At 39.8% G+C, this 25,954-nt stretch overlaps 1 protein-coding gene across 3 annotated transcripts in view; it reads left to right on the forward strand.

The window, feature by feature from the left end:
* LOC133350336 (nucleobindin-2-like) overlaps nucleotides 1-25,954 on the forward strand; it is a 107,810-nt gene that overhangs the window by 22,827 nt on the left and 59,029 nt on the right. For all 3 annotated transcript variants that reach the window (XM_061564591.1, XM_061564589.1, XM_061564588.1), the window contains exons 4-8: nucleotides 849-981; nucleotides 5,716-5,819; nucleotides 9,627-9,812; nucleotides 17,877-17,967; nucleotides 25,612-25,670. In XM_061564591.1, the coding sequence (XP_061420575.1) occupies nucleotides 849-981; nucleotides 5,716-5,819; nucleotides 9,627-9,812; nucleotides 17,877-17,967; nucleotides 25,612-25,670 (573 nt within the window). The remainder of the gene's footprint in view (nucleotides 1-848; nucleotides 982-5,715; nucleotides 5,820-9,626; nucleotides 9,813-17,876; nucleotides 17,968-25,611; nucleotides 25,671-25,954) is intronic.

The raw sequence follows: 25,954 nt of genomic DNA on the forward strand, positions 1-25,954 counted from the left end.
AGTAACTATGGTTCAATTCCTGACTAGGGATAACATATCATAGAAATCACAACTTACCCTATAATTAATTGGTAGCTCATGTTGTGTGTAACCATCATTAAGACAAATATGGTCTAGGTATTCACTACACCACTCTTGTTTGTGGCATACTGGCCAAAACTCGTGCTTGATAGCAGCGCTTGTACCAACATTCCATGTTACTAACTGTGGGATATTTGCCTTTGTTCTGTTTATTTGTGGTTGTGAATGCATTCGGATACATGTGTTTTTCTTAACAGGAGTGCAGTTCTTCACTTACTCTACTAGGAACTCGGTGACCTGGGATTGATTACTGGCCACACACATCACGATAAAATTTTATCTAAACCTCGATAAACTCATCCTTAAATGAATATTGTGCACTGTGCCAGTCTTAAAAGGCGCTCGCTAGCAGTACTTATCCCTACACGATATAGGACGATGTCATCTCTTTCCTACTCTACAACCACGCCAGGGCCAAGCTAGCTCAGGAGGTGCCAGGTTTTTCTACGACACAAACCGAACCATCCCACTCGTATCACACAAAATTAATGCTTTGAGGCGTATGTAGGTGAGGTGCTGATGCTGTGTCCTCACAATGTACTTACTTAGGTCACATATAATTAGTCGTTTGCCCTGGCCTTACTTGGCCCCAAGATAGATTCAGACGTCTTGTGAGGCCAGCGTGTCACGGTTGGTTTTTGGCTAGGCACGGCAAATAGCCAGTGGAAAACCACCCTTGGCGTGAATTTACCCACACTGGCTCGGCTTGGATGTGTCAGAGGAAAAGGGGTGTATATCTTCATATTGGCTGTGTGTGTGGTGAGCAGAACGGACGCCTGAGCAAGGAGCTGGACTTTGTCAGCCACAACGTGCGCTCCAAGCTTGATGAGCTCAAGAGGCAGGAGGTGGCTCGTCTGCGCATGCTCATCAAGGCCAAGATGGATGCGGCACAGGGCAAAGGTGTGCTTTATTGTCATTATTGTTGATCCGACCATGTCCATCCAGTGCTCTCTGACCCGCATTGGTTTCCGGTTAACGAACAAATACATTCTAAGGTCGCACTGGGCACACACAAAATGCTTTCCACAAATGAACTACAATACCTTGCTGATTTCGTCAAGGAGCATAAACCATCACGCGAACTGCAATCATCCTTTTAGTTTAAAGTCACGTAGGTAAAAAGAAATAAATTAAAATGAAAACAACTAAATTAAATCACGACGTTTCGGAAGCAACACAAGCTTCCGTCTTCAGGTGGAACTGCCACAGCAAAATTGCTGTAGTGAAATGTCATGATTTAATTGAGTTGTTTTAATTTATTTTATTTTTTACCTACGTGACTTTACCGAAAAAAACAAAAAGCATGGATCCTTGCAGTCACGAAAACTTCAAACCTAGAACTACAATCATCCTCACAGCGGCTTGTGGCTAGCCATCGAACAAAGATGGTCACTGTATCGCGCACTTTCAGATGTGCTTCTGCGGTCATCTGGAATATTCTTCCTTCCGATATTAGAAAACCATTGGAGCTATGCACTTTTAAATCTAGATTGAAAACTAATTTCTTGAGAACTACTTTTTGTGTTTAGTTTATTGTCCTTCCCCCGCACATCCGATTAGCACAGTTGGCTCCGTACGGTGCGAAAGATGTTCAACATACAGGGATTGTTCATGATAACGTTAGTTTCATATTGCACCTTGTAATGAGGGTATAGGTTTAGCATAGTAGCATTAGCCTTGCATTACAGGAGACAATGCCATCAAATCAGAATGAATACTTGCCCTCCTGGTCCGCTATGCAAAATGAAGCATGTTTGAATTCCGAGCAAGGTTAGTGTCACTGTTTGTGGAAGGGCTTCCACTCCAGGGAGCTCAAGGGGGGGCCCCTTTGGCCTACTCTTCCCCGATGGCCTGGTGTCTTGGAAGATGTGGAAGTAGCCATGTTTTACCCCCACCCCATGCAACCTGCTCATCGCCTAACTGTCCAACTAGTTCTCATAAACATTCCCTTTTGTGGTGTACACAAATTGAAAAGCAAGTGTGTGAGTCTTAGCTACATTGACAACCACACTACCATTGCCTCTACATGTAGCTCGCATGCCACAATGTAAATTAGATGCTTCATAGAAAATCAAGCACTTTATTCTCATGGCAAAAGGTTGAGCACTCACTTGGAATAGGAATTCACAAACGGTAGTGTGCTCTCGTTAACACAGTGTTGCCTTGGAATGCATGATGTGAGATTGTTCAGTGCATCAGTGCATCACACATTTCTGCGATGTATAGATATCGGGTGAGTGAATGCCTACACTGTCGGACAGCAGTATAGGATGGCCATCCAGTGGCTATTAAGTCAGACTAGTTATCTCAAGTCTCTAAAAATTCAAGTTGTGCTGACCGAGAATTTATCAGAAGAACAAGAGGCAATGTCTACGATCCGCACCCATGACTCATCCCCTTGCATGTAATTGATGCATAACTTACATTATGTGTTTATTTCATCAAGCCCGTCAAATTCAGGTTTTGGTATGAGTACAATAAAGCCTTGTTATCTCAATCAACAAGGTCGTCGAGACGGGCTGTTCGGTCACTTGTTTTGCTTATTTATAAAAAGGCACTTTTCTACGAAGCAAAGGGTGGGTGTGATCTCTGGAGGTTACTGATATTCTAAATTAAGTTATTTTGGAAATGTAATGCAATGAGTATTCTTCATCCTTAGCCGCTGTTGTCATTGGCCGCACATTTGTTAGGGATATCCATCACAGCCTGTTCCCGGCCACAGTGACTTGTTTGCCTTGGGGGAGGTGTTGGTCCTTGCTTGCTTTGCCTTTAAGCAATGGTGCATGTGTGGCTTTTGAAGCCAGGTCATGCATGTCATGAATGCCATGCGGTAATATCATAAAAGGGTTGTACTTCGAATAATTTGAGAGTTATATTTCTTATGATTTATTTTCCGAAAAATAAGCAAGGACCTGCTTTTAGCAGACAACGACTTATCATGCAATATTGCAATTTCTCATCTAATATAAAAAGACAATTTCAAGGTATTTCCCCCCCCAACATTTTGTATTTGCAACAGAGGAATGGAAAAGAAAGGATGTGTTTCTTGCACAGACATAATTGTATGTTTTCACGAACCACTGCAGTTGATTCAGCACATTAATTTTTTTATAGAATTCCCATGTACACATATAGTTAATTTGATTTGATTTTAGGCTTAGATTTTTCCAAACTAGATGGGCACATATACATTAATCATATGCCTTGGCCGTTTTTTATGAACAGTAGATAACCAAGTGTCATCCAGGCTCAGCCCTGCTTCGTATCTGAAATCTATTGCATTCTGGGTGATTTGGTCATAGTCTTCAAAATAAATGTTGTCAGCTGCTGTGGGCCTGCATTGTCCGCAGTGGGAATTGCAGCACAATGCATTGTTGTACTGTACTTTGCGCCAACATATGCGTCCCCTGTCTTCAACTCACACTGACCAGAATGGTCATGTATGGTAAAATACCCCCATGACTCTCATGTCGTGGGGAGGCCATCATCCAGCAGAGGATTTATGAATGGGATGGACATATAAATGCCTGTACATAGTGCCAATAATGTAAACTAGTGATGTATTAGGTAAATATATAAAGGTAATAGTTCAGTTTGAGCTAATCTCATGGGAAATCTCATGGGAGATTTCGCTTGCATTCTCAGCTGAGAGTGGTAGAGATACCCACACTTTAAACCAACCAAACGTTAGCTGCCTCTCAAATTACTACAATATGCATAATTCAGTTTAACCCAAAAACGTTGATTATGAATGCATAATTCACACGTGGGGAAATACAATAGGCAGTGAGTTATGGTGTTAAACTTAATCCAGATCACATTCACAGGCCAATCCTGACCATTTCTGTTTATAAACGTTGTACTACATTGATGTTACATTTTAATTGTGATTTTTGAAGTGGTATGTCTGCCATATGTTAAAGCCTGGCTCTCTCATTTTATCTTCACTCTCCAAATACCACGTCTGAATATTCAGCCAAAGTAGCTGTGTAGAGTTTGAGCTCTTTCAGACATTGTGCATTATTGAGTAAACATCATATAATCCCAGGTGATGCTTATGTGAACATTGGCTGAAGCATCGAGAGAGAATTTCATTAATTCAAATGCGGCTCTTTTGGTCCAGCAGTCACATGGGGTATTGGAAAAATCCATACAAAGAAAGTCACCACCTACAAAAATTCTGACGTGGCAACAAATAATACCCTTTTGGCTTCAAAAGTTAATTATATTTGGCTATTTTATGCAAGCACAAACATTTGATTGGTATAACTGCTCTGATGAAATTTTGTCGTAGAAATTTTTATTTGGGGAAACACAAGTTTATTTTTCTGGGTTCATTTACACGTTTACTCCTAAATTGAAGTAATGTTTTTTTTATCGAAGGTAAATATTTTTCAGGTATTATGTTGCGAGTTAATCCTGCTTCTCTGAAATTTATAAATTGGTTTTTGAAATGCATATCCGCTTAAGTTTACTCAAGTGTGTGATGAAAAGCGTGTAATTTAAATCTTGAAATTGGCACTTGATCTCATTTGGTGAAAGTTGTTTACCAAAAGTGGATGCTAACATTTTTATACAAGGAAGGTAGGGAGGAATGTTTTTAATATAATACTAAAATGGGGTTATATATTTAGCCATGAGCAGCTGTCAACGTCTGGCCTTCTTCGTGCCCTTTTTTACAAAGCATCAATGAATTCAAGAAAAATAATAGAACCTTTGTAGATGCGGTTAATATTTATGCATGTTTCTTAAGGCCCCGTTCTAAAAACCTAATAAAGTAATCTCTGTTCAGGACTCAGTCACTCAATTTTCCCTAAAATTAGACACAAATATTGCAAAACTTTAATTCTGTGCATGGGACTCATGAATTAAAACTGTCGGGAAAAACATCCACTTTATATTCGGATCATTGTGGCTGCATAATTGGTGAGTATATGCTCTGACCATCCACTCCAGCAGACTTTCTAAACGGGGAACCTACTCGCCTTCATTTTTACATGACTGTGTTCATGTTTAAGTGAACAGTATCAGATATATGAAAGTGCATTACTATTAAATTTGTTATTCAGGGCACGGTGGCGAGATGTTAACTCCCTCGCCTGGTATGCAGGAAGGAGGTTGTGTGTTTGATCCCGACCCTGACGCCTGTATATTTGGAGTGTGCGTGTTCTCCCCGTGGGTGCGTGGAGTTTTCTCCCGGTCTTCCGCTTTTTCCCCTCCACATTTAGAAACATGTGTTTAGAGTATTTAGCTGCTATAAATTTCCACGTGATAAGCCACTTTGTTGAGCTATCATTTGTGACCAGGTCGCTTCTGAAAAAAAGCTATATCGCTGAGTGGGCCTTTCCTGGTAAAATATTTTTTTTTTGTAAATGCGAATGTTGGGGAGACTTGTTCATTCACAAACTTTGTCTCGCCAATAAGCTGGATTGATTGATTTCTTGAGGTGGGGTAAAGTGTACCGGTAAACCATGCTCTCTCAATCCCTCTGGAATTGGACAGCGGGGAGTCTAAATGCCCCTTGAAAAGTGGCAGGCGTTCTGCTGCAGTGGCAAGATATTGTGGAGCTGACCTTACCCCTTTGATGCCATTGCTCTGACATTAACCCACCGCTGTGTTTCCTCCGCAACGTAGACCTGCGTATGGATCACCAGTCTTTGCTGAAGCAGTTTGAGCATCTGGACCACAACAACCCACACAGCTTCGAGCCTCAGGACCTGGAAAAGCTCATCAAGACCGTATGCCCCACACCACTGCATGATATTTACTACTTTGTAGCACACATTCACAGTGGCATTCAACCTTTAACATGCCAACAGTCTGCAGCCAAGTCTAGATGTGTACTGGATTCTAGGCATGTAATGAATCTCTGCGCTGCTCAGGGATTCATTGGAATGTCACGATTTAGAATCGCTTTTGGATTCAAGAATTAATACTTTTTTTATCATGGTTCAATCTTATAAAAAAAATTACAAAAAATGTTATTTGCACATCTTGGTTTTCCCCATTAGCATACATTTAGAGGTAGAATATGATTTATGAATATCTTAAAGAATAAATTCTCACACACGCAAATCAATGCACATATTGTGCATATAAGAATCGATGTTAAATAATGAATAAAATCATTGTTACATGCTAACTGGATACCAGTGCTGTCACATGAAATGGGCTCATAGCTCCTTATTCAGCGAGTGGCATTGCATGTGTCGATGAGATCTGTACTGGACTCTACTGACTGTGTCACACAGCCCCTAGTTTAAACTTAAAAAAGGGAGATTAATGATTCCTGGCTTGCAGGCCATGTCTGAGCAATGAATGCAACTCTCTATCCTACTTTAACTGCACATTGTGTATGCATTAAATTGTACTTCATTGCCAATTAGAGAAATGATGATTCTTCCATTATTACTTAGCTTTATTTTTCCAGAGAATGAGACGTCTTGTAACAAGCCGGTGTAAGTTGGTCTGGAAAAAAATAACACACTTTAAAAAATGAAAGGTCACAAAAGCAAATACAAAAAATGAACACACTTAAAAGAATGAAAGGTCACAAAAGCAAATACAAAAAAAAATACACACTTAAAAAAATGAAAGGTCACAAAAGCAAATACCAAAAAATTGGCTGCACATTGCACACCATGAGTTCTCTACTTTAATGTAAGAATTTGGGTAGTGATTCATCATTCTGTCAGAGTCATGGCGGCTTATTTGGAAACTCAGAGGGCAGGGAGATGTGCGATGGGTACAAGAGTGGTCACGTCTATTTGGCAGCGTAACGTTAAGGAAAGCCTAGAAAGCCATAAATACATCTAGCATTCTGTCCGGCTGAGGTTGGTGGACATCTAAGGTGGTACCTACTGAGGCTTTGAGGCCCCCTCAGACCTCTACGAATAGACATACAATCAGATAGTCCCATGCCATGTTGCTTTCCAATGATCCAGCAGATTGCATGTTCCTTTTACAATGCTATAATTTACGGAGTTATTTTTAAGAACTCTCAGTCACTGAAAGATTCCCATGATTTTTTTAAACTTAAATATAGCTTTCATATGGGGATGTTTTTAAAGTGCAATAATGCATCTGTACATAAACCTCTAAGAAATAGTTCTTAATAGTGTATTTGTCTGCTTGTCACTGGTGTTTGGCCAATGTTCATTTAGTCGGTTTGAAGTGGTTGAGACTGTTTTTTTTAATGCTTGAGCAGAAGTTATGCTTTGCTGGATCCTTTAAAATTGGGATAAATTTCCATTTCTTCGTGTGCGGAAAGAATTAGCTTTTCTCCGCCAATCTGGCTTCATTTACTCGGTTCATTGCAACATGACCCATTTCAGTTGTTTGTTATGGTTGACGCCTTATTTCACGCCGCAGAGTTATTTAGTTTAAGTTCACAAAGACCGATGTTCTTTTGATGTACTTGAGCGATGTTTGTTTGTGAAGTGTACGTTTACTTTGATGATCTGGAATTATTTTCGATGGTGAATTATTTAGTTTTTAGCGTAAAATGCCTTAATATTTACAGTAATTTTAAGGAAAAATTACGCTTATTAATTGAGACTTTCAAAATCCTCTCATTTATGGCCTTTTAAATACCTTTTCTAAATTTCTCCTGAAAGTTTTTTAAATTAGGTTTTTAAGTCTTACGTCTTCAAACACAAGATACTTATCAAATACGTTGCAGCTCTGTGGAAAACCATATTATTTTATTATTTCTCCAAACAGTACATCTCCACAAAGGAGCTGAGTGTACCTCCCTCGTGGAGATGTATTGTTTGTTTCAGCATTTTCGTTAAGCTAAGCATGAGTATCTGTCCAGAGGAGTTATTTAAAGGAACATCAGGCCATAACCTGCCCACACACACAATTTATTGAATGTTGTATATCCACACAGCACCAGACAGAACATCTCCTTCTGAAGGATAGCATGTGCTGTGGGTTTAACAATGATGTACCCATAGTACTTTTTCATTAAGGCAACACATATGGGTATTAAATGGGGTAAGTACTGGAAAACTTTGGTTTTTAAGGCTTACTGTGAGAACTTCATGCTATCCGATCACTCCTAATTGTACTACCTTGATGGAACTAAGTAAATAAGGATGACATCTGTCAACAGCTGCCTGGGTTTACCCATGAAGAGTTATGAATGGTTGTCTTTGGTAATGCAGGCTACACATGAGTGCTATTGTGCAGCTGTTGTAGCTTGTTAAAGCCTTTGATGACATCGAACGATGGTGCATATATCTCCCAGAATCCCTCGTATTGTGTTCGCAGGGACTAAAATATAAATGAACAGAATGTGACTTCTAATCACATAACTACTGCACCGTGATCAAATTATTATGATGGTCTACAAAATTGTTACAGTATCTTCAATGACACCCATACGTATGCATTCTTATGTCCCTTTACAATGTGCCACAAGTTTTAAGACATTGTTTGTTTAGGGTCTCAGGGAAGGAATGGTCTATAAATGCAGGAAATGTGTGTGTATTTAAATATTGACTCCTGAGTCAACCTGCCATTTCCCTAACTCTTTGACTTTGCTGTGTCCATCAGCAACTTTAAAGTTCACGTTCTTAATATCTTTCCAGTCACACCCAGCGACTATTCTAACCTGTGGCAGTTTTATGTCTCCGTCTGTTTCCCCTCTTTGGCTTAAGGCAGGGCCCACAGAGCCCTGGCATTGTCCAAAACTCTGAGGAAAATGTAGGTTTTTTTCCTCATTTGTCTGGTGATTGACGTCACTTAAGCAGGCTTGTGTATGTTTAAAGAAATTGATCCAAAAATAAGCCTCTTCACAGGTGCAGCTGCTATTCAACACAATGGAGCTCTAGTAATCATTGAAATAATATAATTTATAGCCTGGCGCGACTGCGATGTTCTTTTTGCATGGGAGAAGTGAGGTAAACACATACGCACAATGGATGGCGGCCGTTAAAAATATGGCTGTCGTGCATTTTCAGTGACAGCTTCAAGCGATGGAAAATCTTACCAAAGTGGTGCTCATAGATGGATGGGTGGCTTTTGGGGTCGGATCACTTTGAGCCGGTACTGCTGAGGCCCTGGGTGGATACCCAACGCTCATGTTTAAATTTGTACCAACTCTTGATTAAACCGAGTTGTCAAGTGTAGTGATTTGATGCTTTCAGCCTGGCCATAAATATCCGTACAAAAAAATATATCAAATTGCATACAGCTTTTGACATACTTTGGATAAATTTCAGTTCTGCGAATGAAAAAAATATATCAGTTTGAATGTCACGCGATGGGAATTTCTCCATATCAGGTGGCGTGGCAAAGTGTATCCCTAACGTGGGGATTAAAAATGTCAGTTTTAGGCATCTCAAAATACCTTCTGTCAGTTCTGCTTCTACGGGTCATTCTCTGATGCACTGGATGATGCGATAGCTCTGAATAGATAATTTAGCTCATTAAAATAATGAATAAAAAACGGTGTTGATGAAAGCATTGTCTTAGTAAACAAATAAATGTACATGTAATTCATACCTGCTCCCCAACGAACGACCCCTGACCCCTGCCAGGCAACGAAGGATTTGGAAAACTACGACGCGGCACGGCACGAGGAGTTCAAGCGCTACGAGATGCTCAAGGAGCATGAGCGCCGCGAGTTTCTGAAGACGCTGGATGAGGAGCGGCGGCAGGAGGAGGAGAAGCGCTTCCTTGACATGAAGCAGAAGCACAAGGACCACCCCAAGGTCAACCACCCGGTACGGCCTCCTCTGTGCACCAATGTAAACAAAAACAAATACCTCTCTCTCCACATCCATCCATCTGTCTCTCCATTCATTTATTGTTCTATCCTTTCACCTATCCATCTTTTCAGCTGTTCATCCATGTGTCTGTGAAAAAAGAGCTTTGCAGCTCATCGTATTCTTCCAATATAAATAAATATGATTCTTATTTTGACATGTCCGTCCTTCTAACCTTCCATCCATCGAGACACGTTTACGTCCATTCACCTGTCTTCGACCATTTTCTATTTATTTTCCAAGCCATCCTGTTCATCTATCCATCCAGTAATCCAATAACACATCCATCATTTCAGTATGAATATACATTGTGACCCAGATTGTGAGGAATTACGTCTTTGGTTATTGAATGGAGTGATTTTTTTTTTCTATAGTCATCTTGTAATTTTAGCTTTTAGAGCTTCTGACATTGGTACATTCCATATTGACAAAATTGTTACGTCATGAAGTATCAACAGCTCAATCTAATCTATACATCTGTGAATCATACAAGCCCCTTATCAATCAACTAGTCTGTCCTTCAATACAAATAATGCAAGACGTTTTGTTGGGCCGTATGGATCGTGAACAACAACTCTGCACAAACCATTACTTAATTTGTTTCCTACAGAACATATGATACTTAGAATGGGCTATATATATATCACAGAACATCACACCACTTGTTACCACTAAGGCTTTACAAAGATCAAAGTAGACTACAATGGAAGTTGCTGAACTATATTATTTATGAGACATTGTATACATCACACCAAAGTATTCGCATGAAGTTGCTCAGTTCATGGGGTTTCAGTAGCATTACCCATGTTACTGTTGGGTTTTTAAATCCTTTATATTAAGTTCGCTTGCTTGCTTAGGACCGTGCAAATCTTTCGGTCGTTTTTTAACCCACTTCCCGTGATCCAATCGAGCTGACATTTTCCACACAGACTCCTTGTGCGTGACAATTAATGTTCGTGAAAATTTTTTTCCCCAAAATTTTACACTTTTTAGTACAAAAATATTATATTTAATTACCAATTGCTTAATGGTGCAATGCAATCATCTGACCCATTGGTGGCAGCCATCTCAAGCCAGAGGACGAGAGGACTCTAGCCGCCACACATATAAAGGATTTATAGTGAAAAACTTAGTTTTTATGGGTTATATTTATTTTAAGCCTCCATTGAGGGTGTCACTGAGTTCAGACATGCCACCACACATTGCGCTCACTTCCACAATCGGCTTATTGTCACTAATCATGGGATCCAGCATTCTTTGTTTTGCTTTAGCATCTGGCATGGCTCAACTCTTAATTATTAAAGTGAAACTTTCTGTCATTACTAACCTGCTGTGCCTTAGTAATCATCACATCGTGTGTGTCATGAAGTGTCTCACTCGAAGATTAAAGATCTTGGCTCCACATTCCTTTTACGAATACGAATTTTTGTAATTCCCTGTCCCTTGATATCAAATCATTTTCTAAGTCAGTTTTTTTGAAAATACATTCATAACATGTTTATTGAAAGCAAAGAACATAGGCTCTATCAAAATAGACACTTGAATGATTGCAGGTGAATCCGTGTGCTTTTTCTTTGCGAGTCATTTTCCAATATGATGTGGACCCTGCTATAACTTGGAGAGACAGAATGGAAATGTTTTGCACAGTATCTACAACTAGATGCTTTGCAATGTAATTGCTATATATGTGTGATTAGTTAATAAGTATAAACATGAAAACACGTTTTTCATCACTGACATCAATTATTCGCAGTGTTTTACATTAGCAATGGGATGGTGCACATTTCATGTTCAATTTAGTCTCTACTTTATCACTGTTATCCTTAATTAAGCTTATCTGCGATGTACTCTGTCTCACGTTTAGAATCGCCTCGTTAAACACGAAACGGTAAATTATAAAATAACATTTTACATTGGTGGTGGAGTTCTTCAACTTCCCTGTTGAGGTGTCAGCCTGCAAAAATGTCAAAGCATGCCACATCCACTTAGTTTGACAAGCGCATATGGAGGGATGTCATGTGGAGACAGACAATGTCCACTTGTATATGATAAAACTATGAACTATATTTTTTATTTTACCAAATAAGTCCCACTGAGCTATGAAGCTCTTTTTCAGAAGCAACCTGGCCATAAATGATAGCTGAACGAAGTCGTTTGTCACGTGGAAATTTGAAGCAACCAACTGTTCTAAACGCATGATTCTAAATGTGGAGGAAAAAACTCGAGGACCCGGAAAAAAAATCCATGCAGCCATAGGGAGAACATGCAAACACCAAATATACAGACGTCAGGATTGGGAATCAAAGCCACGAACACACAACCTCCTCTATACCACGCGAAAGAGTTCAGATCCATGTCGCACAAACAGCACTCGGAGTGTGGAAGAGGCTGAATGTTGATCAACCAGCCACTCTGGTATCATTATTATAAAGAGAACAAAACACAGTGGTTCTCATTCAGTGTGCAAATTGTCACGCAACGGAGCACTCAACCATCGTAACCCCGGGGATATTTTAAAGCTAGGTAATTGCCTAGAAAATATCCAGTATTATGTGTTGTTAACCAGATATTTTTAGCAAGTTCTCAGAAGATTGCATTGCTGTTGCTGGCCCGTACTCCATGTTAACCTCTTTTTTTCTCCTTTTCTGAAACGCACTTTTGTGTTCGCTTCCCTGATAACAGTAAAATGCCCGTGCCTTGAGGTCATGCCTAATTGTTAGATTTTTTTTCCCCCCACTCAACTTACTGCAATAATGGAACCAAAATGTTGTACTTACAGGTGTGAATACATTCGATGTTAAAGTATTGCTTATGTTTTTTTACACCACGAATGTGTCAAGACTAAAATTGACCGCGCCGTGTGTTTTCTCTGTGTTACTATCATAACCAGTCGGCTACATGTACAAATTGGCCAATTTTCACATCAAAACACAAGTTGGATCACTGGACATATCTGGAGTTGAGTGTCCTGCTCCTACGTGCTGCACTTGATAGAAAATGCAACGTGAAGCAGTCGGAATAATTTATGGTTCCGGCACTTGCTGATTCACTCCAGTAACACGCTAACCAGTGGACAGGCGCCTCCTCATTGCTTTTCTATCGCTGCTACCATGATTATTTTTACCATGAACTTTGCTTGTTGATTTCTTACCAGACTGACTGTTGTGTTGCACCTCACTCATACTGTGCTCAATCGCCTCCACTGCAGGTCACGACACTTCTCTCTTTGCTTCTTTGCTCTCGCTGCTTGACTTTGGAATTCCTTGCCCATCATGTTTCCCCAAGTTCTTACAACCTTGCTCAAAGAAATGTATTAACTCTCATCTATTAAAGCTTTAGACGTGCTGTTTGTTGTTGACTACTTGGCATTGTTGGCCTTTGGGGCCTCTGCTCCGCAACCGTGATTAAAAAATAACATGCGCTCTTCAGGCAGTGAGATTGCTTACACTGTGTAACAAAAATTGTTTTTGTTCCTGGGTAATAAGTGCTATTTCCGAATTGCTTATGCCTCAAAAGTACAGAAAGTGCCTATTATTCCCCACAAACTTTGCTTTTGTGACCAGGATAGTGATACTTTGAAATTGACCTATTTTCATTGAGAAAACAGGTGAATTTGTGTCTTTTCGTTCACATAAAGTCAGAAAAAAACAAAATATAAATCAGAATTAACATGTATTTCTACTAAAGTAATACAAAAATTACTAGAAACGATTTAGTTCGAAGTGTACATTCAAACATTGTTACCTTTTAGAGGATTAAATTTCAGTACCAACAATAGTGTATTCATATTAGCGAAGGCATATTAAGGTTGGTAGGGAGGATGAACAAATGCTATTAGTGGCTTCGTTAACTAAATTACATCGGATGCCATTTGTTACTTAAAATGCCATTCGTGGGTACGTGAGGGCAAGCGCGTGTCAGGTCTTCGTTGGGCTTGAGGGCTCTTTCCAGGAGGATGGCAGGAGCCCTCCTGTCGCCAGCCCTCCCTTCTGTACGACACCCTGCTTAAGTGCACATTCTGTCACGTCCCGGCTACTGTTTACAGAACAGCTCCAGCAAAAACCTGTGTGCTCTCACTTGAACTCATTACAAGAGCTGGCGACAAAAATATGAAATACTTGACCGTATTCCCAGTACATGTGTTGTCGGTGGTGACATTACGTACGTTTCGTACAGCATACGCATAGTGTGTACGTAATTTAAGTGGTCAAACACTCTCGGAATTTAATTCCTACATTAAGATGAGACTTAAAAACAATTAAAAAAATGTTAATATAGAATATACACCCTCGTGAAACAAAGGAATTTTGGCTAGCCATCGGACAAAGCAAAATTGCTGTAGTGAAATGTCGTGATTTAATTTAGTTGTTTTCATTTTCATTTATTTAATTTTTTACCTACGTGACATTACCGAAAAAACCAAAAAGTATGGATCCTTGCAGTCACGAAAACTTCAAATCTAGAACTACACTCATCCTCACAGCGGCTTGTGGCTAGCCATCGAACAAAGATGGTCCCTGCATCGCACGCGCGTTCAAGTGCGCTTTTGCGGCCATCTGGAACGCTCTTCCTTCCGATGTTAAGAATCCACTGGAGCTATGCACTTTGAAATCTAGTTTTAAAACTCATTTTTATAGAACTCCATTATTCGTTTATTTTGTTGTCTACGTATGGTACTAAAGAAGTTCAACATACGTACATACAGAGGAGTAATATCCTCACGGGAAATATGCTATTGGCAAGCAGCTGCTAAGGTTTGTGTGCCCCCTGTGTCTTTCCATGCAAGTGTTCACCTGGTGTTCAAGGCTGAGTTTATGTATGTGTGAACCAATAGCGATGTGACTGATAGAATAGGTATATATGGAGGGACAAGTATGTGAGCATTTTGACTTAAAGCTTTCGTGACTGCAGGAATTCATATTCTTTGGGTCTTCCTGATGACGACCGCTTGTGTTGCGATCGAAAGGTCGTAGTTTTTTGTTATTTTGGGATTTTCTTTTAACCTATTTACGTGACTTTACCAAAAGACCCAATGAATATGTGAGTATTGTCTGCTTACAGTATTTATTCAGGTCCAGGTACCACTTGCCACTGTTGACGTGCATAGAGAGGAATTGAATCTGGATCATTGGGATCACAGTGCAGTGTGCGATTGACTATGGCACTGCTACTCATTCTTGCTCTTCTCTCACACAGTCTCCCTCCACACAACCCACGCACACGAACATAATCATACATTCGCACACACGATTGATAAAACAAGTCATTAATACTGAGTACTCGGCTCAAATTCTATACCGACATGTTCTATGTACAGATACTGAGCAGTGGTAGTATATTTTCTGTACTTTAGTGCCCAATTTAAAACCTGCCACGGAGCTCTTTTATGCTTTCACGCCATGATAACACACACGGTGAGCTGTGCGTTCCTGTACACGTGGCGTGTAAATTGACACTGTACAATATTAAGCCAGCGATGAAATTACAGTTTCTGCTGCCAGTTTCCAGACACCCGGTGGTGAAATGCACGCAGCGCCTGCCAGGCTGCCACAAAACACAATCTGTTTCTGTAATTTCTAATCAAAGGCTCGTAGGAAGTTCGGTCTGATTTTGCAGCGTTTTTATTTGAGGTGTTGACGCAATGTTGCTTAAAATAACGTTCGGTTCAAACAAGTTTAGGGAAAGGAAGAGCTTGTTCGATTTGTGTTTTTGATAATCGCTTTTGATAATGTGCAGCTTGTTCCAATAGACATGGCCTGAGCTTATATGCAAAATGTATATTTTTCAACTTTACACAAATTACTGTGTTGCAAGTGACGTCATAGTCAAATGATACTCATAGCCTTGCTCAATTTATGAAAGCATATAAATAAATAAACTAAAAAAATGCTTACAAATGCCACTTCATCAAAAATCAACAACATTCAGGCAGCCCTGTTGCTGGGCAGTCGTTTCCCCTATGTTGGTTTGCCACGTCCATTTTGTCGGGGAGACTAGAATGTTATTCAAGAAAAGAATGTATAATATTACAATTTTCAAATACAAGTTAATCTGGCTCTAAGGTACACATAGGACCCACCGATATAAGCAATGGAAGTGAAGCATTTGGATTTTAGGCATGTCTGTTTTGCAGCGCCAACAATTTTTTTTTACTAATACGCCTCAGTTCATATCATCACCCCACCCCAGATGTATCCCCCACAATATTGCCATGCTAGAATAATTCTCGCTTCTGTACCTTGAGATGAAGTCATCATTCCATCCCCATAGTGGTCGTACGCTCGTTTGACTGCCATGGCGTCACCAGTTGCAGCCATTGGCCATCATCACTTCTGGCTCAGCCCACCACTTTCCTTAACAGTCAGTGTTGTGTCTAGAGATGAGTAGTGCTACAAACCACTTGATTTTTGAAAAAACAAAGTTAGCTTGACTTGTATTTCCATTTGAATAAGCATGAGCTGACATACAGTTGAATAATGTATTATCTGTCCGATCAACTTCGACATGTGATCATCTGCACCATTAGGATCACATCGTAAACAATGTTTATTGTCCCCTTCAAAAGGTATGCATGGCACATCGTGTGATTATTATTCTCTGGCAACCATTTAATTGCAGCGATATAATCTGGAACCTATCAAATAGGAGTGCTTTACTTTAATGAGTATTGAGGCCAAAAGCCCCCCAATGATTGTCGTTTTAATGTAGCCTGAACAGTTAAATTGGCCATTAAAATATACACACCACACATACCGTTCAATGTGTCGAGATTACCATAACCATCACATTGATAATAGGGATTTACTGAACATAAAAAAGAACCAGAACACCCTTGGTATTTATTTCACTTAGAGCCAGTGTTTAAGACCAAGCCATTCACTCTGCCATTGGAAAGAAAATACTTTTTACTCTTTCATTTTAAAGATTACAGACCTATTTTATCCTGTACAGAATGCGGCCTGAATTGCTCTTAAGTAGCATGGTTTAAAATACCATAGGGGGACATTTATTACTGCATTCTTTCAACGGGCACAGAGTGGTTTGCACTCCACATTATGCAGCTGGACTTGTAACACTGCCAGTGTGTTTAATTCTGGAAGGAGAGCTGTGCCTATGGTAACTGTCTACACAAATGGTCTTGATGCATGGCATTGTGGGTGGAACTCATTTTACATTTCAGGCCAAAGCTATCACCGCTGGGTAAAAGATGGCTTGGACAGCCTTGGTCATTGACAGTGAGCCACTTTGCCCAGGCATGGCATGTCTATTTCCTTCATTTTCCAAAATTAAACCTCATGGATGTTCAGGCCATACAACTTGTTTTTATGCTAATTTACAAATGGCCAACTAAACACCTAGGACATTAATCATCATGACATCTCAAATAAATTGACTGTCATAAGTTAATTGTTTGCAATATTGCGACAGGTTTTCACCTGTTTCTAAAGAAAGAAGTTTAATTGCATTAACATTTTATGTCCGGATGGTACAAGGTCCATCATCATACAATTAAAGCAACACGCAGTGCAATAAATCTGCCACGTGAAAAAACATTGTGCTGTTTATACTGTCATGAAATAAATAGCTGTGGTTGCAGCCTTCAACATGAGAATGCATTGGTAGATCATGCATGCTGGGTCAGGTTCCTATCTGCTGCTGAATGAAAGGGAACTCGCCGTGAACATACCCTTACATCAGTACTGCAGCTTGACTTGTGAAAACCTTCTTTTCAACACCACCCCACCTTAAAGTTTTCGACATTGTGTGTTTTTTATTAGAAGTGCCAAAACTTAACTTTCACACCCATCACATTGTACACAAGAATCTTAGAAAACGTTCATTGTATTTTTTGCACATGTCCATGACCTCATCCATTGTCCATCTGCATGTTCAATCACTGATCCACTGTCATCAATTTCTGTCTCGTCGTGGAACATTGGTGGTAGTTCAGTGGTGCGTGTGGAACATTACTCGTAGATCAATGTTGACCCAACTGTGTTTGTCGGCCGTGTTTGTGCACAGGGGAGTAAAGACCAGCTTCAGGAGGTTTGGGAGGAAAGCGATGGGTTGGACCCGGAGCAGTTTGAGCCCAAGACGTTCTTTAAACTGCACGGTGAGTGTCAAGATATCACTCAAACCTGTCGCTGTGGGTAGTTACAACATACCTATACATATCGCACTGGAAGTGGAATTATTTTAACCGGTTGCATTTGTTTGATTCAACTAGTCTTACCTTGCCTTTGCACTGTGCTAAAGATGGGGGTGCTTTCTTTTTAACTTGGGCAACCATAATCAAAGGTGTATTGGACACAATTGGTATTACGGTAGTTTAAAACTCTAAACGAAAACAGTGAAATGTACCTTTTTACGGCGTTGCGCATAACCAACTTTTGCAAATAATGGAGGCATTTTAAAAATTTTTTATAGATGACTTATAGTGGCAGTTTTAAAATGTTATAAGTTTATATACCTAGTTAAAAGTATAGATGTAGTTCAGTGAGTAATATGGTATAAAAAATAATGCCTTTTTGTTGTGTTTACAGTGAAATGATTTTTTTACGTGTTTAACATAACAATAGCTGTCACCCATGGTCTAAAATACCTCCAATATGTCAACAATAACGTTAAGTGCCTGCACTTATAGAAAAAAAGAAGCAAAATAATTCTTCCCATTTTAGTAAACACAATGGAATGTTTCAGCGGTCTTTCTAAAAATGTCTCTGCCATTAATTTAATTAAAAATATTATCACAAACAAATAGTCACACTTCAAGCACAGTGCCTTTATATGTTGCTACTCCAGCAGTTTATTAATATATCCCCCAGTGAGCAGATTGTGTCTGTTGCTGAAAGTGCACAAATAATGGTTATCTCTGAGACACCTATCTGCCCACCCATGAGAGAGGGTCATTATCAGCTCAGATACAGGCATTACTGGGTGATAACAGCCCTTTGCCTAAAGCCACAAGACCATGACAGCAATCGGGGGTTTTCAACTTATGGCCCATGAGGCCAGCTTGACTCTGAATTTTCAAACACCCTGCTGCAATACATCTGTGTGTTCAATGAGGCCCATCCAAGGAAATTATAATCGTCTGTCGCCATGCAGTTTATCATTATGGCTTACCTTAAGTGAAATTCAGAGACCCTTTTGGTAGTATTTTAAAACTGATAGATAATGTTCATGTTTAAATTGTGGAACAATGTTTCAGAGCATTTGAACGAAGAAACGACTGGCTTCAAAATCTGCCACTTGAAATCTGGCACAAATGTACCACTTTCTTCACTTACAAATTAATTGGTAATCCGTTGTGGTGACTGACCAGTCCACTAATTTATGATTGTTATTTGAATTATGTTGTGTGTCGATATAACATTCTTCATGCAACTCTCACCATGAAGAAATTCGTTGAATTTCGTGTTATAAACTGGAGCTGTCATTTAGCAATTCTGAGATCAGGCATTTCGTTCCCTACATATTATGTTTTCCACGGGCAATTTATAAACATTGCCCATTGTGCCATTCATAGGTAAACATAGCGCTAAACCCCAAACCATACATATCACTGCAGCATGCCAAATTGAATGCAGTAATGCAAGCAGACTTTCTAAATATTATGTTATTGAATGATCGTAACAAAGCACCAAATTCTTGTACTTGTTATATTTGACAATTTAAGCGGCAGCTTGTCACTCTCAAACGATCTTGCCTGTGTAATTTTAGTGCACTAATTGCGCATGATTCTTGTTCAAAGGTACCCTTTCCACCGGCCAAATAGAAATTATTGCACGTGCAGGTTGTGAAATCCAGTGCTGGGCCCTAATGTTAAATACCAGGAGTGTGTCCTGTGGACACCTTTTTCATATAAATCACCGGGACGCAGGCCGGTGGAAAGTTACTTTGAGCACTGAGTTTCTGTGTGACCTGCGATCTTAAAATGTCCACTGCTGCGGCCTCCTTCCAAAGTGATCGAATAGGAGTAATACCAGATGTCGTTTTCCCTAATGGCTATGTTGGGTCTAAGCCAGATAAAACCCTACAATTTACCGGCAAATAGTTTGGCTTAGATGTTTCTGTATTGCAGGTGGCTGTCAGGTTTTTAAGGCTGTTGTGAGAATAAAAGAATGCCCGCTTAAATCTGTCCCACATGTCCACAAACTCGTCGTCACGTTTCCGTGAAGTTCAAAAGAGTTTTCTTCAACTCCCCAAGTCACTGGGATGTAATTTAAGCCTCGACAAGAGGGCCCAAGAATTAACGAGTTGCCACACAATTGAAATTTACGCGCGCTTGTTTGTTGTCATGATCCTAGTGAAACTGCACGCAGCTGTGATATGGTAAGGATACGAGGCCATGCATAATTACAGTGGCTATTAAGGGGGCAAGTAAAGATGGGGGGGGGGGGCAATTTTTTGTATGTAGACCCCGAGATAAGATTCCAGCCCATCACTGACTGCCATAATCTTATTGAGTGTGCCCACGTTTACCCTCAAGATGCTGTGCAGGCCCTGTCAGTTAAAGGTCAGCAGCTGCAAGGAAGGTTTGGTTTGATTAGTCGACAAAGTGTCATAGGCAACGCAATGGAAATTCCAAACAACTAACAATATAATCCGGTGAACGTTATGGGGGAGGTAAGCGAATGCACAGTAGGATCATAATTTTATCACAACATACACAGCAGGAGATTTCGCACATGAAGTGATGATAATATAAGAAGAAAAGTGATATATTTCTGGATTTTGCCAACGAATATTTTTATTGATAGATTTTTGTAATCTTCAGTTTATTTACTGCTGTAATTAAATAATTTGAAGATGTTGCTTTTATTCTAGAAAGCCTTTTATCTCACTCTCAGCAGGTTATTTCAATTATGATGTGAAACGCTTTGGGATGGTCCTGTTTAAAAATCACTATCATCACCATGAGATGTGGTCTACCCACTGCTGTATGAAGCCCTCCGCATTCCATGCCATCGTCTTATGTTCCTGTGATGCCACAATTAATGTTACTAGCACAAGTTGATCGAATTACTCCATCGCCATGGTGATCACCCTCTTGGTTGTGATCTCTGCTTTGGCTGCTCATCACTCATCTTATCCATCACCTATCACATTGTATGTCCGTCACAAGCCCACTTTCTTTTCTTATAAATCAGCATCATGATCCTGATTTACATTTGTCCCCTGATTACTTTACTCACCTGCTGCTTTTCAATGTTAAGTTCAGCATTCCAAAAGTACCCTTGCTTGATTTTGTCATAATTATGATTCCGATCCAACCTATAATTACCATCAGTGTTGTACTCTGTGTTTGAAGTTGCGTCCCTCCAACTGTTATTTAGCAACTTTCGATTACTCTAGTTTTATAAGAGAGCAATATAATAATACATTTTTGGATCAAGAATAAATTGTCATACAAACTAAGCAATTCCCTAACTGCATAAAGAGCAGTTAGGGAATTTTGAAATTAGATACTGAACTAAGCTGCATTGTTACTTTAAATACCTTATGAGTATGTACTAATTGTATAATATCACATTGCATTAATGTTAAAGATTACTCAATAAGTAAATACACCACAAATGTTAGTGTGCACATTTATTTAGTAAACCATTTGCCCTAAAATGTTTTGCTGTGTCTCATACATATGTAATGATGCACGCAGATTGAGTGATCTGTTTTGTTATTTTATAAATGCACAGGTAAATGCCTAAACTCGTATCCATTTCAGTTATTTTCTACTTTCTGCAAAGTGCTTTGGGTGTTGTCTACATTTCACAAGTCTGCAGATTAATATAAACAGGTGCCAATCTGCTTGTTGTGAACGGGCACAATGTGCATTGCATGAAAGTCACAATTTAGACTCTTCATTTTCAAATATGCGTGGTACTGTAAGTGCCCACAATGCTCTCTCGTATTTGACATTCAAGTGCGGCTGCTGTCCGAAATGCATTCCTCGATAGAAGGGCACGAGTAGGCCACCACTGCTGACGCTGTTGTACACGTTACTGAAATGTCTGTTCTGCGTGTCTTTTATTAAAAGGCACGGTAACATGGAGAGCACTCATTGAACAAAAAAGAGAGCTCATTCATTTTCAGCAGTGGGTTCCTCCAATCAAGGATGTGTCCATCAACTTGTTCTTCCATCTGTCAATCACACAGTGTTTCAACTCCCTCGTGATGCACACACAACCTTTTTCCGCAGCCTTGATATGAATAAGTTCTGCACATACAGAATCAAATTTGTTTCATACAAATCAATCAAATTAATCATGACTTAAAGGTTAACATTTGTTAAGTTCATTAAACATATGTCAGTTTCCTTTTTTTACATGAAGCTGACATTTCAATATCCAGGGTAAAGTTTTTTTTTTCTTTTATAAAAGTGACAAGAGGTGGCTCTAACTGCTTTGGAAAGGTCGGTATGCCATGGGGCTAGACATTTTTTCTTTGACAGTTGAATGATTGTTTGTGGCATGTTGGCTATTAGGGCTAGGATCACAAGGTATTCATTTATCTTGTCTAGAGGCCAATAGACCTTGTCAGCAAGGCAACCTTGTTGATGGCTTGCTTAAGATTAATCCCATTGAAAAATGTTTGCATAAAAGATTCTAGTATTTGCACAACACATTCGCTTTTCAAATCTTCAGACGTTGACATGAACGTGTGGTTATATGAATGTGTATGTGCATAAACATATATAGAGGGCCAGAGAGAAAGTGAACCCCTTTTTTTACATTTCATGACTAAACCAAAATAATTAAACCTCGGTTGAAACAGTTGAAAGTATTCCTACCAATACATTCTTTTAAAAAAGACTGAAACATTGATCTTAAGTGTAAACAGACAAGTGTTAAAGAGGGCTGTTTCAGCCAGATTTCTAGTATCTCTGAATCTGAAATAAATATGATGTGGGAATGAGAGAAACACATATTTTAATATTCTTCCCAGATACAGATCAGGATAGATATAATTATTTAAAAATTTCCTTCGTTTACCTGAATCGTCTTCCGCCGCACCACATAATATAATGTTCGTGCAAATGTTAGGTGTGCATATATCTGATGATAACATTCCATCTTACTATCTGGCAAAAGAAATGAGCCAGAAAGCAGGTGTCTGGTTTTTTTTTGTCAAGGGCCTTGTACCCTCCGTTAAATGAGAATGCAGGTTTACATCATCGCGATAGAGGAACCTTTATAGAAGACTAGCGGGAAGTACCCGGCATTGCACCGGTCTTAAAAATATTTAAAAACTACTCTTAAAAATGTAACAGCAGTGCGTACTGACTGTGGTGGTACCTGCTATGATTACAGCAGTGCATACTGTGGTGGTACCTGCTATGATTACAGCAGTGCATAATGTGGTGGTACCTGCTTTCACTGCAGCAGTGCATACTGTGGTATCTGCTATGATTACAGCAGTGCATACTGTGGTGGTACCTGCTTTCACTGCAGCAGTGCATACTGTGGTGGTACCTGCTATGATTACACCACTGCATACCGGCTGTGGTGGTACCTGCTACGATTACAGCAGTGCATACCGACTGTGGTGGTACCTGCTATCACTACAGTAGTACATGTTGACCCTATAGCAGTATTTATTGACTCTATAGCACAAGGTACTCACCTGACAGAGTGACGTGGTGAGGCCTAGTCCCATGCAGAGCCTCCGGCCTCGCCTAGATTGTCCAGCCGGCCGAGGTGGCACCTTGGCAGTCTGGGGCTAGGCTGCTGCCCCTGCCGCCCCCCCCAGGCACGATGTCCCCGGCCGCTCTGCAGTAATATCTACGGCCTATAGTGGTAGAGTAGTAGCATCTACCGACTGTATAGTAGTAATTACTGCACGCATCGGGGTGGGGAGGACATGAGACAGTGAAGAATTTACCTGAGCGTTTAGTGTATTTTTATAGGATTTTTAACGCAAAAGAAAATGTCCCCCTCACTCCCGCCGAAGGCATGCGACTTGGCATAGGCTATCCTCCCCACCAAAGGCGCATGAGTTGGTTTGGTCGTGCACGCGGCATAAATAAATAAAAAAGAAGTAAGCGCACAGAAATCGCACTAAATCACTAATAAAACGAATTCAAAGTTGACGGATGTGAAAAAGGAATAGCGCTTGCTCACGGTGGGGCTTATGGCGTGGTACCTGGCTTTTATTTTTTCACGTAAACCCCACCGTTGGAGAGCCAAGCGCACGAACACACAAACCCACACACAAACCCACACAAATTTTGACGTTTATATATATAGATTAAAGCTAAGTCATACAAGTGAGAGTCACAAAGATACAGCTGGATAGCCGAGAGGTCAGTGTTATTACGAATGATCCAGGTTTGCACAGATTATTATAATTCTGTCTATAGCTGGCCGAGTAATTTCAGATTTTTAAGAACATTTTCTGTCATTTCGAGAAGTATTTTATCATGTGCTAATTCAGTCGTCCGGATCCACTCTTTGTATCTTACCTAAAAGTCATTTGTAGGGGAAAAAATTCTGGTAACAACAGTTGTCCATCATACAATTAAAAAAGATCAAAGTATAATTTTGCAGAGTTTTTTCAAATTATTAAATACTGTGGTTATTACACTATCTTATACCCTAATCCTGAATGCAATATTATACGGCAACATTTACACACCCTGTGCTAGGTCCAAGCAACTTCGTAAAACAAAAAGCAATTGGAATTAATGTGGAAAACTGCACCAACTCAGCCCAGTTATTATTTGTATATAAGAACATGCCCATTTGTCTCAACCAGTTATAAACAACAATAACATGGCTTTTCAAAATGATACACACAGACAGTCTACTCAGCCAGATTCACACTTCATTTTTATGGATTACTGCGATTTATAAATTAATAACACAATTCTAGAGATGCTGTGTGATTGCAAGTTCTAATGCACCATGTCAGAGGTCTTGGGTTGGGAGCCCTTGGTGTGACAAATGAGTCATGAACGATTTTCCATCTCTATTCCCAACCAAACTCTGCCCCCCGCCCCCACGGCTTTGACTTCTGAAACAGTTTACGTGTGCACTGTGCAGTAATTTTGATGGGCATAGGTGATGGCAGAGTCAACATAAAAAGACGTTCTTAAATCAAAAATCACCTTTTTTTATAAAAAATTTTTGCTTTTTGGTTTTGCTCGTATAAAATTCGGCACAGCTAGATTGTAAAATAGCACTGTTAGTGTTAATGGGAAAACCTGTTCTTTCATTTTCACACCTTAAGGTGTATTTTTATAAGTACTCTGCTGTTTTCATCACAATTTAGCTGTGAAATAAATGCGTGTGTACACAGTTACTGTTATTTAATGATTATTCAAATCATTTAATCCTTTGAAGAGAGCATTATAAAAGTGATTCCACAGCGACCGTTGGAGTATTCTCCAGAGGTGTGGACTCGAGTCATGTGACTTGGACTCGAGTCAGACTCGAGTCATGAATTTGATGACTTCAGACTCGACTTGGACTTGCATAACAATGACTTTGTCCCACCTCTGAGGTGTGGACTCGAGTCATGTGACTTGGACTCGAGTCAGACTCGAGTCATGAATTTGATGACTTCAGACTCGACTTGGACTTGCATAACAATGACTTTGTCCCACCTCTGGTATTCTCACAGCACTAACTTGAGTAATCCGTTCGCATGCTCCTCTGAATTACATCATCCGATTTGATGTAATCCTAAACAACAAGCAACATTTTTTTCGCAAATTGCTGTTGTTATTTGTGACCTGTTTAATTTCTCCCAACAGATTCCAATGGTGATGGCTATTTGGATGAGCAAGAGCTGGAGGCTTTGTTCACTAAAGAGGTGAGGAATGCTTAATGCAGGGTGCTTCAAAAAAATGTCAACACTTATATGGGACTATCGGTTTTAATGGAACATGATGAAATGTCTCCACTTGTTCGCCATCATTGTCAACACGTGCCTGGAATCTTCTCCAGGTGGTCTTCACAGCCCGGAGGCACATTTCTTGTTGTTATTGTTACAAATTCTCAGAAGTGTTAACATTTGTTTTAAGCACCCATCACAATGGTAGAGATTTGTATGTGAAATTTACAAATTGTGTTCACATATTTATATTTTACATTAAT

This window comes from Lethenteron reissneri, chromosome 33 (genome assembly GCF_015708825.2).
Source record: "Lethenteron reissneri isolate LAM-NWPU_2019-01 chromosome 33, ASM1570882v1, whole genome shotgun sequence".
Classification (NCBI taxonomy): Eukaryota; Metazoa; Chordata; class Hyperoartia; order Petromyzontiformes; family Petromyzontidae; genus Lethenteron; species Lethenteron reissneri.